Source organism: Staurois parvus, unplaced genomic scaffold (genome assembly GCF_062004578.1).
Source record: "Staurois parvus isolate SC_StPar_1 unplaced genomic scaffold, SC_StPar_1.0 ptg000586l, whole genome shotgun sequence".
Lineage (NCBI taxonomy): Eukaryota > Metazoa > Chordata > Amphibia > Anura > Ranidae > Staurois > Staurois parvus.
Genome location: NW_028318382.1, coordinates 5,085,016 through 5,102,655, shown reverse-complemented (window position 1 = coordinate 5,102,655; position 17,640 = coordinate 5,085,016). Strand labels below are relative to the sequence as shown.

Here is a 17,640-nt window from a genome sequence, read left to right as displayed (position 1 = left end):
CTGGACAATAGGGGATCATGGGGCCCCTGTGTCCTCACCCACACTCAAACCACTCCCAAAAAAGCCTATGAAAGGTACCAGGGGCATCTCATGGGGCCCCCTACTGACCCTGGGCCCTCGGGCAGTGCCCGAGTGTTCGAATGGTCAGTCCACCCCTGAGTCAGACTTACAGTATCAAACCATGTCTTTATGGAGCTGGCTTTGTAAATAGGAGTACAGCTAAGCTGAAACAGAAAAGGGTCGTCCACAAACTGTTGCCACAAGGTTAGAAGCACTCAGTTCTCTAAAATATATTTGTTTGCTGAGGTTTAAGTACCCTTCTTTGGAAACTCCTGAATAATTTAGGAGGATATCCACATATTGCTGGTCATATAGTGCATCTTACAGTATATTTTGTCATTTTCAGGTATACAAACCCTTAAATATTTTTGTGGCTCTGACTGGACTTGAGATCTGGGATACCAGAGACCAATTTCAAGTTGTCTCTTCGGCTAACACCAATCTCAATCGGTTTTCTGAATGGAGGAAACGATATTTACTGCCCAGGAAACCCAATGACAATGCTCAGTTTCTGACGTAAGTATACCAATTGTGGCCTGCTGTATTTAGCATAGACAAAGGCAGATGTTAATTAGGCGAAAAGATATGTAATTGCACAGCAAAACTCATTAACCTGAATGACGAATGACCTGAAATACAGTATATCCTGCACTGTTTGTACTTATAATCTATTTCTTCAAATTGTTTATGGATGCAGGGCTGCTGTGAATAAATGCTCTTGCTTAAGATATGAGGCTTCCTTTATAGAGTTTGTCTTACCATAGTTTTCTACTAAACTTTTCATTGTAACTAAATGCAACTTATTGTTTTGTGGTGCCAGCTGCCATCTAGGCTAGGGTTTCTCAACCAGGGTTCAATGGAACCCTAGGGTTCTTCCAGGGGTTTTCTAGAGATTCCTTGAGCAGTGAGCAATTTCTGCCTCTCAGATAAGGTTCCACTGACACAGTGATATTTTTAGGTATCTGTAAAGGAGTAATTCTTTCCAATGACCACAACTGTAAGGAGCATTATTTCCAATGATCATGGGACTAATGTTTAATGAGTTGGAGATTCAGTAGTTTTTATCAGGGGTTCCCTGAGACTGGAGAGTTATTTCAAGGTTTCCTTTGTGTTGAAAAGCTTGAGAAAGGCTGATCTAGGCTAAGTAGAGTCTCAGCCAGAAAAAAAGCTGAACCACATTCTTAATTAAAGATGCACAAAATGTTAAAGCAGTCTTAATGTATACAAGACACAATTAAATGATGTTGCCTGCTATTACTGACCTTTTTAGAATGTTCTGACTTTTGAGAATGTTTGTTCCCTGGTTTTCATGCTGATGGTAACCCTTCAGTGCTATCTGAGTCACTGACCTGAAACAAGTATAAAAAATTCTGGCACTTATGTATAGTATGCCTGTTCCAGGTCTCCAGAGTACTGCAGCCAGACACAGCCAGGCAGCTAGCATTTTCAACTTGTGAATGCCACCACAGAGGTACACAACAGGATTTCCCCTCTTGCTTACTATAGCTAGTCCATCTCACAATCCCTTGCAAGCCCAAGCTGTAGCCTAACATCCCTCAACACAATTCCCTGTATTACAGATGTTATTCTATTTTTTCTTTACATCTATGAGTGTGCAGTCTTGCAGAAATTCTGCTTCGAGGAACATGTCATATGTGCACAAACCATCGGCACATACCACAGTATGCTGTGGCTGGATCTCCATTAATTATCAAGAACCAGCCAGCATGGTTTCCAGTCATGAGATGATTATGTCACATACAGTGGGGCAAAAGAGTATTTAGACAGCCACCAATTGTGCAAGTTCTCCCACTTAAAAAGATGAGAGAGGCCTGTAATTGGCATCATAGGTAGACCTCAACTATGAGAGACAAAATGAGAAAAAAAATCCAGACAATCACATTGGCTGATTTGGAAAGAATTTATTTGCAAATTATGGTGGAAAATAAGTATTTGGTCAATATCAAAAGTTCATCTCAATACTTTGTTATATATCCTTTGTTGGCAATGACAGAGGTCAAACGTTTCCTGTAAGTCTTCACAAGGTTGGCACACACTGTTGCTGGTATGTTGGCCCAATCCTCCATGCAGATCTCCTCTAGAACAGTGATATTTTGGGGCTGTCACTGGGCAACACGGACTTTCAACTCCCTCCAAAGATTTTCTATGGGGTTGAGATCTGGAGACTGGCTAGGCCACTCCAGGACCAAATATTAGAAATATCACGCTTTCTAACCTTTGAAACACTTTTTAGAAGCATTTTCCAAGCAAGGACATCCAAAGCACAGCTCACTCTAGTGACGGGTAGGGTGCCTAATGATGTCAGGTGGACCTGACATGCAGTGATATAAGTTATGTTTTAGACATCTCAGTCTACTATTAAAATGCTGGCCACCATGTTTCTTTTTCAGATACACTGACTTTGATGGTGCTACAGTGGGACTGGCCTGGGTCAGCACTCTGTGCAGTGACACCCACTCCACAGGAGTTATCCAGGTGAGACATGACACAAACTCCTATTGCTGTCTCCATTGGTCAGACTTGTTACATTAACTGTCCAACAGGTATATTTTTCTTACACCCTAAAAGGGAATTCCCTAATACTTAGTCTGTAGGTAGTTTTAACAAATGCGTCACTATAAGACTTATTTCAGCTTATTTCACGATTCACTGCAGACCACACTCTGAAAAGTAATGTGCACTGGATAGCTTTTCAGACTATGGTTGTCAGCCAATTAACAGGCATGCAGGAGGCAGTATTGGTTTTGTGCTCCTCATGGGCATTTTTTCTATCCGAGTGGTGATTTTACATTGAACCACCGTAACCGCCATAGCTGCCTTTGGCATGCGGTTGTAGTGCAGTCCCATTGCCTTCAGTGGTGGTGCCATATGTCAAACTCAACATGCTGAGTTAAAATTGCCACATTGTAAAGCGAAAAATCATGGCAGTGGCAATATGAAAGCACCCTCTTGCCATCATGCAAATTTGGAAGGGGCAAGTCGAGGTGTAAGCAGGTGTAGTTTTGCTTCCCTGCATAGGTGGTGCCGTTCTGGAGCCACCATGCAGAGAGGGAGCGGAGGGCAAGGAGAAGCCATGTTCCTCTATAGGTGTCATCAGGAGAGCAGCTGTCCAATTGGATGCTGCTACCCTGGTTGAGCTCTGGAGCCTTCTTTGGTGTGGGCAGTGCTAATCAATAGCACTGTCCTCCTTCGTTTGGTGCACATTCGCGAAGTAGCTAGGTCAGGGACAGAGACCCTGCTGGTCAGGGACAGAGTACTTAGAGTAGGGGGAGGTTGCAGTGGAGGATGAAAAGAGTAGGGACTGTCGCTGTGCCTCAGGTGGGAGCCCTTCCTCATCAAGGTGCCTTGATGTCGATCTTCCTTCTAGCTACCTCCTCTGTCAGATGCTGTCTGGTATCAGCAGTGTGTCCGGGTATCTTCTGCACAGTTTCCAGTAAGTGCTGCCAGGCGGAAACTGTCATGTATACAGACTTTTTACTACTGTCTTGGAACTCTCATCTTAATATACATTTCTGGACCACTTGGCCTCCGTATGTGTTCTCTCTCCTCTAGCTATTAAGTGCTTGGCCCTGCCTACAGGGGGACAATAAAAAGGTGGACCACCAACCTTTCTACTGCTCCTCTGCCACCAGTGTGAAGCCTTACACCAAGCTTTCTGCTGAATGTAGGAAAGGAAATACTCAAATCACAATTAATTAAAAGGTGATGCTTCCATGTGTACATTGAAATGCTGACTTGATAGCTTTCTATGTTATGTTCTTAGGATCACTCTCAAGAATATATTCCCGTGGGAGCGACTCTTGCTCATGAAATGGGACACAATCTGGGAATGGATCATGATGGCAGTTCATGTTTCTGCAATTCGGAATCCTGTATCATGGCACCTTCCTTAAGGCATGTCTGTTCAAATACAAAATATAAAGAATTTTTTGATTACAGTTTTCTGTTGTGGATCGGGGTGGGATTCACTGCCTTGCTATGATTATGTATGCTATCAGGATGATTTCCTCCAACCTTTGGAGTTTGTTAGACACTGATCTCTATGACTATGTGAAAATACCTGCCTATGCAAGCTAACAATAGAAAAATGCCTTACCAATCTCCTTCACTATTGTTACAGAAAGAACATGGTTGTCTTGTATGCCTAAAGAGACCCTGTTCTTAAACAGTTTTTATTACTGTGTTCTTCCTACTTACTTTTGCAGCTGGTTTGCCTACTGAAACCATGCCTTATTCATTCTGCAAGATTCCCCTCTGTCTGCTGTTGGGCGCCACCCTCTTGAATCTCATATCACCAGCTGCTGTGGACATTAGAGCTACCATTCCCATAATTGCACTGGCTGGATGGCAATCAAGACAGAGATTGGATAGCTGACCAAGTGCCAGTTCACACTGCTGTGAATCCTATGCAGATCAAATGTGTTCAGAAAAGCATAGATTCACAATGTCAAAAACATTGTTCCCAATGAGTCCTGTTCACATACGCTATACTGCCAAAAGTATTGGGATGCCTGCCTTTACACGTACATGAACTTTAATCGCATCCCAGTCTTAGTCCGCTTAGTCCGTAGGATTCAGATGCATTTGTGGAGTCAGGCATTGATGTTGGACGAGAAGGCATGGCTCACAGTTTCCACTCTAATTTGTCCCAAAGGTGTTATATTGGATTGAGGTCAGGACATGTTGGAACAGGAAGGGACCGTCACCAAACTGTGCCCACAAAGTTGGGAGCATGAAATTGTCCAAAATGTCTTGGTATGCTGACGCCTTAAGAGTTTCCTTCACTGGAACTAAGGAGCCAAGCCTAACCCCTGAAAAACAACCCCACACCATAATCCCCCCTCTACCAAACTTTACACTAAGCATAATGCAGTCAGGCAAGTGCTATTCTCCTGGCAACCGACAAACCCAGACACGTCCATTAGATTGCCAGACAGAAGCATGATTCGTCACTCCAGAGAGCATGTCTCCACTGCTCTAGATTCCAGTGGTGGCATGTTTTACACCACTGCATCCGATGCTTTACATTGTACTTGGTGATATAAGGCTTGGATGCAGCTGCTCGGCCATGGAAACCCATTCCATGAAGCTCTCTACGCACTATTGTTGTGCTAATCTGAAGGCCACATGAAGTTTGGAGGTCTTTAGCTATTGACTCTGCAGACAGTTGGCGACTTCTGTGCACTGTGTGCTTCAGCATGCGCTGACCCCACTCTGTCATTTTACGTGGCCTACCACTTTGTGGCTGAGTTGATGTTGTTCCCAGTTGCTTCCACTTTGTTATAATACCACTAACAGTTGACCGTGAAATATTTAGTAGCAAGGAGATTTCACCGATTGACTTACTGCACAGGTATCACGGTACCACGCTTAAATTCACTGAGCTCCTGAGAGCAAACCATTCTTTCACAAATGTTTGTAGAAGCAGTCTGCATGCCTAGGTGCTTGATTTTATCCACCTGTGGCCATGGAGGTTATTGGAACACCTAAATTCAATGATTTGGAGGGGTGTCCCAATAATTTTTGCAATATAGTGTGTATGAGGTGCAAATCTGATCCAGTTGAAAAAAGGGTCATGTGCGTGTTTAGTGTGAGTGTGGTGCTAATTTCATCTCCTGCTATGCCCATTCCCCTCAGAAATCGCATTCAATTTTCACCTGTCACAGCAGAAATTGCACTGTGATACTGCACTGTGAAACAGCATTAGATTCGCACTGCATCAGTGTGAACTGGCACTGAGGGACAGTGAAAGGCATTATGTGGGCTCAACAATGTGTTACATAGTTTTAGTGCAACTGAGCAAGATATAGTGGGAAGGAGATAAAAGACCTTGAGTGATGGACCATTAGAGGAGATCAAAGGAAGCATGTAGAATGAATGTTAGGGAGAAGAAGAGGATAGACAGTATACAGATTACAGATATTGGGACATACTGATTACAACACTGTGTAATTCTTGACAAGCACACTTGTGTGGAACACTAAAGACCTCTTTTATACGGGCAGCAGAGGGGCATTTTTGTGCATTGCAGATAAGCATGTGATTTTGCTTGCATCCCCGCAATGCACAAGTGTGAACATAGCCTAACTGTATACATTACTAATCCGTCTTTCTTTTTAACAGTTTTCACTGTATAATGTACATCTGTTCCTCTTCCTCATACAGTTATAAAACTCCACAAGAATTTAGCTTCTGCAGTCACCAGAACTATCAGGACTTTATCCTGAAAAAAATGCCGCTCTGTATGAAGAACATGCCAGACAAAACTGAGGTTGTGAGCGCTGCAGTTTGTGGAAACCGATTCACAGAAGTGGGAGAGGAATGTGACTGTGGTACAGAGGAGGTACTCACATTTTCTTTACATATTTTTATACATATGCTCTATTAATGTCACAGATCGAGCCAGACACACCTGACACTGAGCTAACCTGGTACACACAATTGTCTATTTAAAGCTGAGCTCCAGGCACGTAAACGTTCATTGATATATATTCCTCAGTAGCCACAGCATATACAGTTGCAAGAAAAAGTATGTGAACCCCTTGGGATTACGTGGAGTTTTGCATGAATTGGGCATAAAATGTGCTCTGAACGTCATCTAAGTCACAACAATAGAAGAACACAGTCTGCTGAACATAATACTACACAAACATTAGATGTTGCCATGGTTTAATTGCACATAACATGTAAACATTCACAGTGCAGGGTGGAAAAAGTATGTGAGGCCCTAGCTTAATGACTTCTCCCAGAGCTAATTGGAGCCAGGAGTGAGCCAACCTTGACTCCAATCAGTGTGATGATATTGGATGTGTTGCTGACAGCTGTCCTGCCCTTAAAAAACACACACCTGTTCTGGGTTTACTGGTTTCAAGAAGCACTGTCTGATGTGAACCATGCCTCGCAGAAAAGAGCTCTCAGAAGACCTACGATCAAGAATTGTTGACTTGCATGAAGCTGGAAAGGGTTACAAAAGTATTTCCAAAAGCCTTGATGTTCATGTGTCCACGGTAAGACAGACTGTCTACAAATGGAGAAAGTTTAGCACTGTTGCTACTCTCCGTAGGCGTGGTCATCCTGTAAAAATGACTGTAAGAGCACAGCGCAGAATGCTGCATGAGGTAAAGAAGAATCCCAGAGTGTCAGCTAAAGACCTACAGAAATCTCTGGCACATGCTAACATTTTTGTTGACACATCTACAATAAGGAAAACATTAAACAAGAATGGAGTACATGGGAGGACACCACGGAGGAAGCCATTGCTGTCCAAAAAGAATATTGCAGCAGGTTTGAAGTTTGCAAAAGAGCACCTGGATGTTCCACAGCACTACTGGCACAATATACTGTGGACAGATGAAACTAAGATTGAGTTGTTTGGGAAGAACACACAATATGTGTGGAGAAAAAAAGGCACAGCACACCAACATCAAAACCTCATCCCCACTGTAAAACATGGCAGGGGGAGCATCATGGTTTGGGGCTGCTTTGTTGCCTCAGGGCCTGGACGGATTGTTGTCATTGATGGGAAAATGAATTCCAGAGTTTATCAAGACATTTTGCAGGAAAACGTACGACCATCTGTCCACCAACTGAAGCTCCGCAGAGGATGGGTGATGCAACAGGACAATGACCCAAAGCATACAAGTAATTCAACAAAACAATGGCTGCAACAGCACAGAATACGCCTTCTGGAGCTGCCCAGTCAGAGTCCTGACCTCAACCCGATTGAAATGCTGTGGCATGACCTTAAGAGAGCGATTCACACCAGACATCCCAAGAATATTGCTACACTGAAACAGTTTTGTGAAGAGGAGTGGTCCAAAATTACTCCAGATCGTTGTGCAGGTCTGATCTGCAACTACAGGAAACGTTTGGTTGAGGTTATTGCTGCCAAAGGAGGGTCAACCAGTTATTAAGTCCAAAGGTTCACATACTTTTTCCTCCCTGCACTGTGAATGTTTACATGTTATGTGCAATTAAACCATGGCAACATCTAATGTTTGTGTAGTATTATGTTCAGCAGACTGTGTTCTTCTATTGTTGTGACTTAGATGACGTTCAGAGCACATTTTATGCCCAATTCATGCAAAACTCCACGTAATCCCAAGGGGTTCACATACTTTTTCTTGCAACTGTATAAATCCACTTTATGTGCTATAAATGCTATTGAAAACCCAGTTATTGCTTTGTAAGAGTATCCGTGACACCATAACTGCACTGTGCATAGCCTGCGCAGACAGCAGAGCTGTGGGAGAGGCCCAATAAGTCCTACCCAGTACAGGCTGCCTACAGAAAACTACAGGAGGGGATGGAGACAAGACCAATCACTCTGCACAAGAAAAGAGAGCAGCAGAGACCAGTCTTTACTACAGGAAATTCATGCACAGAGACAAAGTCTCACACCAGATTACTGCACAGATCTAGAAGAAATACACAAAGAACACCAAGAAATTATATGCATCTTGTATTTATACAATATTTAATTATTCTGAAGTTCAGTTTTAGGGTAATTGACCATATAACAGTTCTAGTACGCAAACCCCAAAATATATTAGTGTCTGTAACTCTGTTGTCCTGAGATTAAATATGCAATGAGTATATTCAGCAATCCACATCTGCCTACAGGAATGTACCAGCAACTGCTGTGATGCCAAAACCTGCAAACTCAAAAACAACGCTCAGTGTGCAGAGGGAGAGTGCTGCTCTAATTGTCAGGTGAGTGCTGTAGGCAATAATGAAACAGTTACTGCATCTAAAACTAGTATATGGGAGTTTAATAGATGTTGAAAAGTTACAACATCTAATGGATTCTTGTATTCTCAAGGGCTCTCAGAGTTTCCAATGTTGAGATCTCAGTACTTGAGTTCCTGGGTTCATACTGTTGCCATTATGAAGAGGTCCCACTCTTCCTGTTGGAATTTTCACTTCTATTATATTATGGAAAATGCAACGGCAGGAGTGCGGGACACCCCAAGATGGTGAGAACATCCAAGACTCCCATTTTGTCAGTTACAGAGAAGATGGAGAAGCCCTCTGTTGACATCCTCAAGAGATAAAGAAGTCAGTGGGTGACTTGGCCCACCGCACACTAACTGTAATTGAAATATCGCTTACAGATTTGGGTAGAATAAGGATGTTAGGTTGAAATTTGTCCCAGTAGGTGAGATTTTCCCTTACTCCTTCTAATGAAGACATGGCAAAAAGTATGAACAATCTCATACAGTTGCCCCCACTGGGAGATTCACTCTCTGCTACTATTCCTTTAACAGCCATAAGGACCTATTTACATCTTTGTACTTAATGGGTGTTGTGTCGCACATTCATTTGCTTTGCGTAAAGGAGGCCATTCATTTCAATTGGCTGTCTAACTCTCCAAAAAAGGTGCTTGCAGCATTTTTGTCAGTGCATTGCATGTCCACTGGCATGGTGCATTGGGGTGACATTTGGAATGATTCACATTGCTGCATTGCATATTCCGCATTGGTACGCTGTAGTAAAGTGCACAAAAAAAATTAATAATTCACCATAAAGGCATTACTAATTATTAACTGATGCGTGCACTAACAGTGATTCACATTGCTGCATTGCAGTGAAGCCCACATCACTGCACTGTATGTTATGTACTTTGGTGCACTGCAGTGCCTTTCAGAATGAATGGAACCACAGCACACGAATGCGGGTAATGAATATTGTGTAATGTTCTCTGCATTGCTGTGCAGCACAAATAATCCTCTACATACAGCCCAACAATCACTTTTCTGAGGGCAACACTTGTGTATATGAGCCCTAAGTCTACCAGCTTTTATTTTAACATTCCTTGATCAGGGTGGCTAAAATACTGGAGTGAAATGCCAATAGCACCTAGGGGGATGTACAAATGTGTATTTAATAGAGTAATGAAAATATGGTGCAGTGAGCATGTAAAATGTAAGCAAAATATAATGAAAACTAGGTGATTGTTATCTTTATGTTTTAGCTGAAGACTGCAGGATCTGTGTGCAGAGCCTCTAAAGATGACTGCGACTTAACGGAGATGTGTGATGGGAAGTCTGCCATGTGTCCTTCTGACCGCCTCCGGGTCAATGGATTTCCCTGCACAAATGGTGGAGGACACTGCTACAACGGCAGATGTCCCACTCTCCAAAGTCAATGTCTAATGCATTGGGGTCAAGGTAAGCAGGAAGCAACCAACCAACTTCTGCTTGTACACACAGACAGGAGGAGAGGGCAGAGTGAGCAGAGTTGATGACATATCACTGTGTTGCTACTTCTTGCTCAATGTCCAATCAGCAGGCTGCAGGTGGGGAGATGACTATTCCTAAAAGTGGAATGTAAGCCCAAAACTTCATTTTTATTTTACAGTGATGGAGGAGTAAAACCTCTATTGTTTTACTGCTAAAGATGACATCTGGGTCTTTTGGACCCAGACCTCAACTAAACACAATTCTTTTTTGGTTATATATGGATGTACACCAATCAGACATAACATTATGACCACGGACAGATAAAGTGAATAATATTGATTATCTCTTTACAATGGCACCTGATAGTGGGTGGAAGCAGCAAGTGAGCATGTTGTTCCCAAAATTGATGTGTTGAAAGCAGACAAAGTGGGCAAGTGTAAAGAGTTGAGTGACTTTGACAAGGGCCAACTTGTAATGGCTAGACAACTGGGTCACATCAACTCCAAAACTGTAGCTCTTGTGGGATGTTTCCAGTTTGCAGTGGTCAGGACCTACCTAAAGTGATCCAATGAAGGAAAAGTACTTAACTGGAGACAGCGTCATGGGCGGACAAGAATCAATGATGCGCGTGGGGAGCGAAGGCTGGCTTGTTTAATCTGATCCAATAGAAGAGCTACTGTAGCTCAGATTACTGAAAATATTAATGCTGGTTCCGATAGAAGGTGTCTGAGCACACAGAGCATTGGTGGTTGTTGAGTATGGGGCTGCATAGTCGTAGATCAGTCAGGACGCATTTGCTGACCCATGTGCAAAGCCAAATGCACCTACAATGGGCATGTGATTATCAGAACCGGTCCCAGGAGCAATGGAAGAAGGTGGCCTAGTCTATTAAATCATTTTTTTTCTTTAACATGAGGTAGATGTCTGGGTGTGTGTGGGACCTGGGGAAGAGATGTATTATGTGAAGAAGGCAAGCCAGCAGAGACTGTGTGATGCTTTGTCTAGTGGTGGCCATGCCTCGATTAGTCATGGCTTTTTGGTGGCAAAAGGGGATCTACTCAATATTAGGTTGATGGTCATAATGTGATGGTGGGTGGAAATAATGGTACGGCTGATCAGTGTATTGTATAGGTATGATGGTGGGAATGGCACTGATAGATATTTTTGTATGCCTTTTCGAGTGCTCTAGTTATATGGCCTGGAATCACTGCTAGCGACAGCCAAGATATGCAAAGAGACTAGGGGAAGAAGAGGAGGCTCAATAGAAAGGATTGGGTAGAATTGTGCTGCAACAGTTCAATCTAGGTGCCCAGGGATGCCCCAGGTCTTTTAGGATGTTATCAACTCTCCTGCTGGTAGGAAAAGATTGGGCTTTTTAGTTGCTACTTTATGTTATATAGTTTTACAGCATTTGCTAAAGATGTCTGCTCACTGGCAGTATACAGCTCCAGCTGATGTTCTGCACATACTACAGTGTATAAGTGATTTTTGTATAAGTGATATATATATATTCATCTGTTACACTAGGTTATGTTGCTGGGTCAGATTCCTGCTTTGCATTAAACACAAGAGGCAACCCCGGGTTTTGCCGTCAGTCTGGAGTCAATGTCGTGTGCCCGGCCAAGTGAGTGCATGTCAGAGTCAATGATCAGATATGTTATGCATATGTGATCCTCATCAATATCTAACTGCATCCTCTATGTACACAGGGATGTGAAGTGCGGAGTGTTGTTCTGCTCTAGAAGCAGCTCTCGTCCATCTAATTCGGATTGTAATATCCTGAACCCACAAGTGCTGGTGGAAGATGGAACACGCTGTGCAAATGAAAGTGTGAGTATCCCCAAGCATGCAGGGTGACTATTGCCATACATTCAGTTTACAAGGTTTTCATATATATAGGAAAATCTAAAAATGACAGTTTTTGAATATCCGTAATTTCCAGAAAGGTATGTGATGGGGGGGGGAGGGTCAAGCGATGACTAAAAATTACAAAAAGAAGTGAAAGAAACACAAAGACAAAAGCTGTATTTTGTTGCAAATTGGCAAGTTTGTCAAAATTCATCAATCATCCCTATAAATAACTGAAAGGCATACTTAAATACGCACAAGTACACATTGGACAGGACATCAAAGAACACAAATTAGGTGAACCAACAACAGACCAGGAGATCAAAATGAGTAGAAAGATAAAGGTAAGTGGGACAAGAAAGATATGTACAAATGAATCCAGGAAACACATTACAGGTGTGAAATACGCAGCTCTGGTCATGGGATTTCATTTTTTTATATGTTATTAGCCAAAGAATAGAACTGTGAGCCACACCTGGAAAAAAAGAAGTTTTACCTACAAATAGGGAAAGGCTTATTTACAATAAGTATAATAAATATGTTGTAGATTTCCATAGGAGTTGGTTTTAGACAACTCAGTACATTGTTTAAAAAAGGGCTGGGCGTGTCCCTAAATGCACAATATATAACTGGGTATTAATATTTGTAATAAATAATGGTGTATATTATTGATCCAGACAGTATCCAATTTTCTTAGAGGATCAGGAAGGGTTTTTTTTGCTTTTAGAGCAAATTGGACCATGTATTTTAAAAGATGTCTTTTCTCTTCTGGATCATCTGACGGGTAAGGTTCCATAAATGAAGGTTTTTAATGTAGTATTTTTTTTTTGCTTGAACATGATGGATAGGTGGTATCAAAAGGTTTCAAGACTAGTTTTGTAACACACCAACAGATGGCACACACAGTCACAGGGAGCACCCACCTTCATATGTCAGTGTGCCAAAAGACATCGTCCTGTGTACATCGGGAGCTGTGCAACTGGTACTATTCTGACCACGTGCATTACTACGTCTGCTCTTTCATCATGGACAGCATGTTAGAACAAAAAGCAAATGTGAAATTCTGTGTGAAACTGGGCAAATCTGCCAAAGGGATATTTGACATGATTCGTCAAGTTTCCGGCGATGCTGCAATGAGTCGTTTAACCTTTCTGGCGATATTCCCGAGTATAGCTTGGGGTAAAGTTTCAGTACCAAAAGCGGTAACCCCGAGCTACACTTGGGCTTACCATGCAGCGTTGCATAGGGAGTCCCTGCAGCGCTTACCTTGTCCTTCGGTCCCGCGATGCGTCCCCTGCAGTGTCCCCGGCCATCTCCTCCGGCCGATGCTGGCATCCGGCTTCCGTGTTCCGGTCCCTGTGACGTCGGGATGTACGGCAAATTTCAAATTTTTTAAAAAATTTCATTTTTTTTAAACATGATTATTACATAGTAAAACACTGCTGTTTCAAAGCATTTCACATACATTTTGTCCCTACTGCTTTGTCCTGTCCCCTGCCTGCATTTTGACTGTTCTTTCTGCCTGGAAACTTAGAAAAGTCCATGGCGTCCAAAAAGCGTCCCTTTATTTCAAATACGGTTTTAGACCAGCTAGAGAACAGCGATAGTAAATCAGAACCACTTGCAGAATTGAGTGATAATGATTTGTGGGGAAATTCGTCATCAGACACTGAAAACGATTCTGCGACTTTGCTCGAACTTTGTGCAAACTTGGCGCTATATTTCAAATTTCAGTGTTTTTGGTTTGATTATATTATTTAATTAAATGTATTATTATTATATTATTATTTTTTATGATTATTTATTAAATTATAATTTATGATTTTGCGTTTCAAGTTTTATCCTACCCGGGATGTTTACTAGACTCTTGTTCGGACAGATTTCAGTGAGTTATTCCTAAATTACAGGCCTACAAAAAAAAAAAATACATATTTCCATGCAAAAAAAATGGTACCGCTTTCAGCACCAAAAATCTGAAATAATCATACCGCTAGGGAGGTTAAGGTGTTTTGAGTGGCATGTGCGCTTCAAGAGAGCAGGAACATCACTGTAAGAAGAGGAGAGATCAAGAAGACCTTCAACAAGCTCAACCCCCGAAAATGCCCTCTTCCCAAGGAAAAAGATCCAGCTTATAGATCGCCGTTTTGACAACAATGCGGCAATCCAGTGATTTGTCTAGTTTCACACAGAATTTCACCTTTGGTCTTTGTTGTAACTTGCTGTCCATGATGAAAAAGCAGATCTGGTAACACGTGGTCAGAATAGCACCAGTTGCATAGCTCCCAATGTACACAGGACAATGTCTTTTAGCACACTGACTTGTGAAGTTCGGTGTTCCCAGTGACTGTGCATGCAGCCTTGGTCTGCCATCTGTTGGCGTGTAACAAAACTAGTTTCAAAACACTTTGATACCACCTCATACATCTTTTTTCATGCATCCAATGAATTGTGTTAAAAGTAAAGTTTATAATTAACGAAGCCTGTAAAGTTTTTCTTGGCTATTTGATTAATACCTGCTGATCCTGCCACTTCATTTTGGTTTCTATTTCAAGCTGACCATGCTAGGCACAAACAATTCCGTCCTAGTGTGGTCAGTTTTTGGATCTTCTCCTGACTTAGGAGCTACAGAATACCGTGCCTATGCATGGCGATCCTGTAGCCCTGTAGACAGATTCAGATACCATGTCCCCATCTAGCCCTCCACAGTTTGATTGACAGATGCAGGAGCTGTGCTGTCAACTGAGCAGATTAAAGTTTTCTATGGAGCTCTTTGTATGATGTTGGTGGGAGCTATCAATCGTCTTCTTCAGGCTAGACCCCCAGCCCTTCATGCTTTGGGAGATGAGGGGGATGAACTGTTACATGACCGCAGAAAAAACTATTGAAAAATATGTAAAAGCTAATTAATTTTTTTAATGAACTTGAGATCATGGTGTCAATAGTGCTTAGTGTGTGCTTTGCTCATACTTTCCATTCACATACTCTTTAAGGGTCTTTGAGAATTAGTTACTTTACAGTGCAAGCAGCTACTAAGGTCAGGGATTGGTTGTTTGAAAACCACTTGCTGAATGTAGATAGCCAAATGACGGCTTTACTGCAGCCAGCCAGTTCTGGCAGGGCGTCATATGACGTCCTCCCAGAACGTGCCCTCCCGCGCGCCACAGGGGGCACGCACCCGGCAATCTCCATGATCGCTGTGTCCTAAGGACACAGATGATCATGTGTGGTGGTAAAAGGCCAATTACAGCGGCCTTTTGCCACTTCATCAGCCGTGTCCAATGACACAGCAGATCACTGGTAAATGCAGTTGCCGGTTATCGGCTGCACTTTCCTCGCGCTGTCATAGTGTGAGGAAAGTACTACCGATAACCGGCAATTGTCAGTGGAGGGATCGGCACTGATCATCAGGACACTGATGATCAGTGCCCTGATGATCGGTGCCCAGCAATGCCACCCACCAGTGCTGCCCATCTGTGCCCAGAAGTGCCGCCTACCTGTGCCCAGCATTACCACTCACCTGTGCCCATTAATGCTGCCCATTAGTGCCACCCACCTATGCCCAGCAGTGCTACACATCAGTGCCCAGCAGTGACACACATCAGTGTAGCCCAGCAGTGCTACCCAGCAGTGCCACCCATCAGTGCCCAACAGTGTCGTCAGTCAATGCCTAGCAGTGCAGCCAGTCAGTGCCACCCATCAGTGCCAATCAGTGCCGCCTATCAGTGCCCATCATTGTTGCATATCAGTGCCAGCTTATCAGTGCCGCCTATCAGTGCCACCTATCAGTGCCCATCACTGTTGCATATCAGTGCCAGCTCATGAGTGCTACCTATCAGTGCCATGTCATCAGTGCTGCCTATCAGTGCACATCAGTGCCGCCTATCAGTGCCCATCAGTGCTGGCTATCAGTGCAGCCTCATCAACGCACATCAGTGAAGGAGAAAAAGTACCTGTTTGCAAAATGTTATACTAGAAACAAAGAAAAAAATTTTATTTGCAAAATTTTTGTTCTTTTTTTGCTTATAGTGCAAAAAATAAAACAGAGGCAAGTAAATACCACCAAAAGAAAGTTCTATTTTTGTTAATAAAATGATAAAAATTTCATATGGGTACAATGTTGCATGACCGCGCAATTGTCACTCAAGGTGCGACAGCGCTAAAAGCTGAAAATTGGCCTGGGCAGGAAGGGGGTATAAGTGCCCGGTAGGCATTAAAGCTATTTTACAGCTTGTTAAAAATATACAAATACTTTTACTTCCAAAGTCTGGGCACAGTTGTATTGGAACAGCAAACGTTAGGACTGTAAAATTATGCTCAGTTCTACAAACTACTTATGAGATTATTTATAGTTCAAATTCAGTATGCCAAGTGTCTGTTCACTATTAATCCTCATAGCTTCATAATGACATTTTTTGCTCATTGAATTTCAAATGTTATCTTCCTATTCTTGCTGGTGCATGCAGGTCCCCAGGTTTTATAAACCCCGCAGCATATGATGATTCACATCTGCAGGCGTATGGGGGTGTGTTAAACAGCTTCAGACTAAAACAGTAGTCAGCAACACAAGGGACACTTCTTATTAAATGTAAATACTGTCCTTTGTGCTGTTTTTTTGGGTTTTTTTTTTAAGTTTTAACAAAACTTGGGTTAAACTAAGTTTTTAATAAAATTGTCGATGAAAAAAAAAAACATGAAAAACGAAAAAATCAATATGGTTTTTAATCTGCATTTGAGCATAAACTAACCACTATGATAGTTGTACTCTTCTCTAATGCCTTATAGTTGTGTCCTGAATAGCAAAGAGCTATTTGTATATCATATGACACAAAATATCACTGAATGTATTACCCAATTAAAAAATTATTATACATACTACCTTTATGTAAATGATAGTACAATAAATAATTGTTGTAATTAGGCCATTACAGATATTCATATTCAGCTTTGGAAACACGTCTGTACAAAATGTTGATTACTCCATTTTTTGATTTTCATTAAAAAGAACTTAAATTGTACACCCCTTGAAGGTTAGGGACTGATGTGGATGTGCAATATATATGTAAAGCACTGCAAAAATTGATGGTGCTATATAAGTACCTGAAATAAATAATAAATAAATAAGTATAACCAGAGCTAGGTACTCCAATTCCCCCTGCCTCCGGAACAATTGAGTACTGTCCATGATACTTTTTTTATTTGCACTAACATACAATTTTGAGGACAAGCTTTCGGGGAATGTCCCCTTCTTCAGGTCTAAGCAGTACTCAAAAAATTACCTCCTAAATTTTTTTATTTGTTTATTCTACTTCATACTGATTACTCTTTTCCAGGTATGTCAAGGTGGAAGATGCATTACTATTGATGATGCTTACAGTTCCAGGGGCTGCTCTGCTAAGTGTCAAAAAAATGCTGTGAGTAATACTTTCAGCAGTAAATCCAATATTAGTTTTTCAATATAAAATGGACAGCTTATGGCATATGCTAATTAATATCTGTTAAAGTGTATGTGTAGTTAAAGTGTATGTGTATG

General features: G+C 42.0%; 1 protein-coding gene across 1 annotated transcript in view; it reads left to right on the top strand.

The window, feature by feature from the left end:
* Window positions 1-17,640, top strand: part of LOC149450057 (zinc metalloproteinase-disintegrin-like VAP1) — a 72,070-nt gene that overhangs the window by 40,626 nt on the left and 13,804 nt on the right. Inside the window, exons 9-17 of the mRNA XM_089692490.1 lie at window positions 407-576; window positions 2,472-2,556; window positions 3,845-3,975; window positions 6,247-6,424; window positions 8,704-8,793; window positions 10,055-10,250; window positions 11,790-11,886; window positions 11,972-12,092; window positions 17,441-17,521. Coding sequence (XP_089548616.1) covers window positions 407-576; window positions 2,472-2,556; window positions 3,845-3,975; window positions 6,247-6,424; window positions 8,704-8,793; window positions 10,055-10,250; window positions 11,790-11,886; window positions 11,972-12,092; window positions 17,441-17,521 — 1,149 coding nt within the window. The remainder of the gene's footprint in view (window positions 1-406; window positions 577-2,471; window positions 2,557-3,844; window positions 3,976-6,246; window positions 6,425-8,703; window positions 8,794-10,054; window positions 10,251-11,789; window positions 11,887-11,971; window positions 12,093-17,440; window positions 17,522-17,640) is intronic.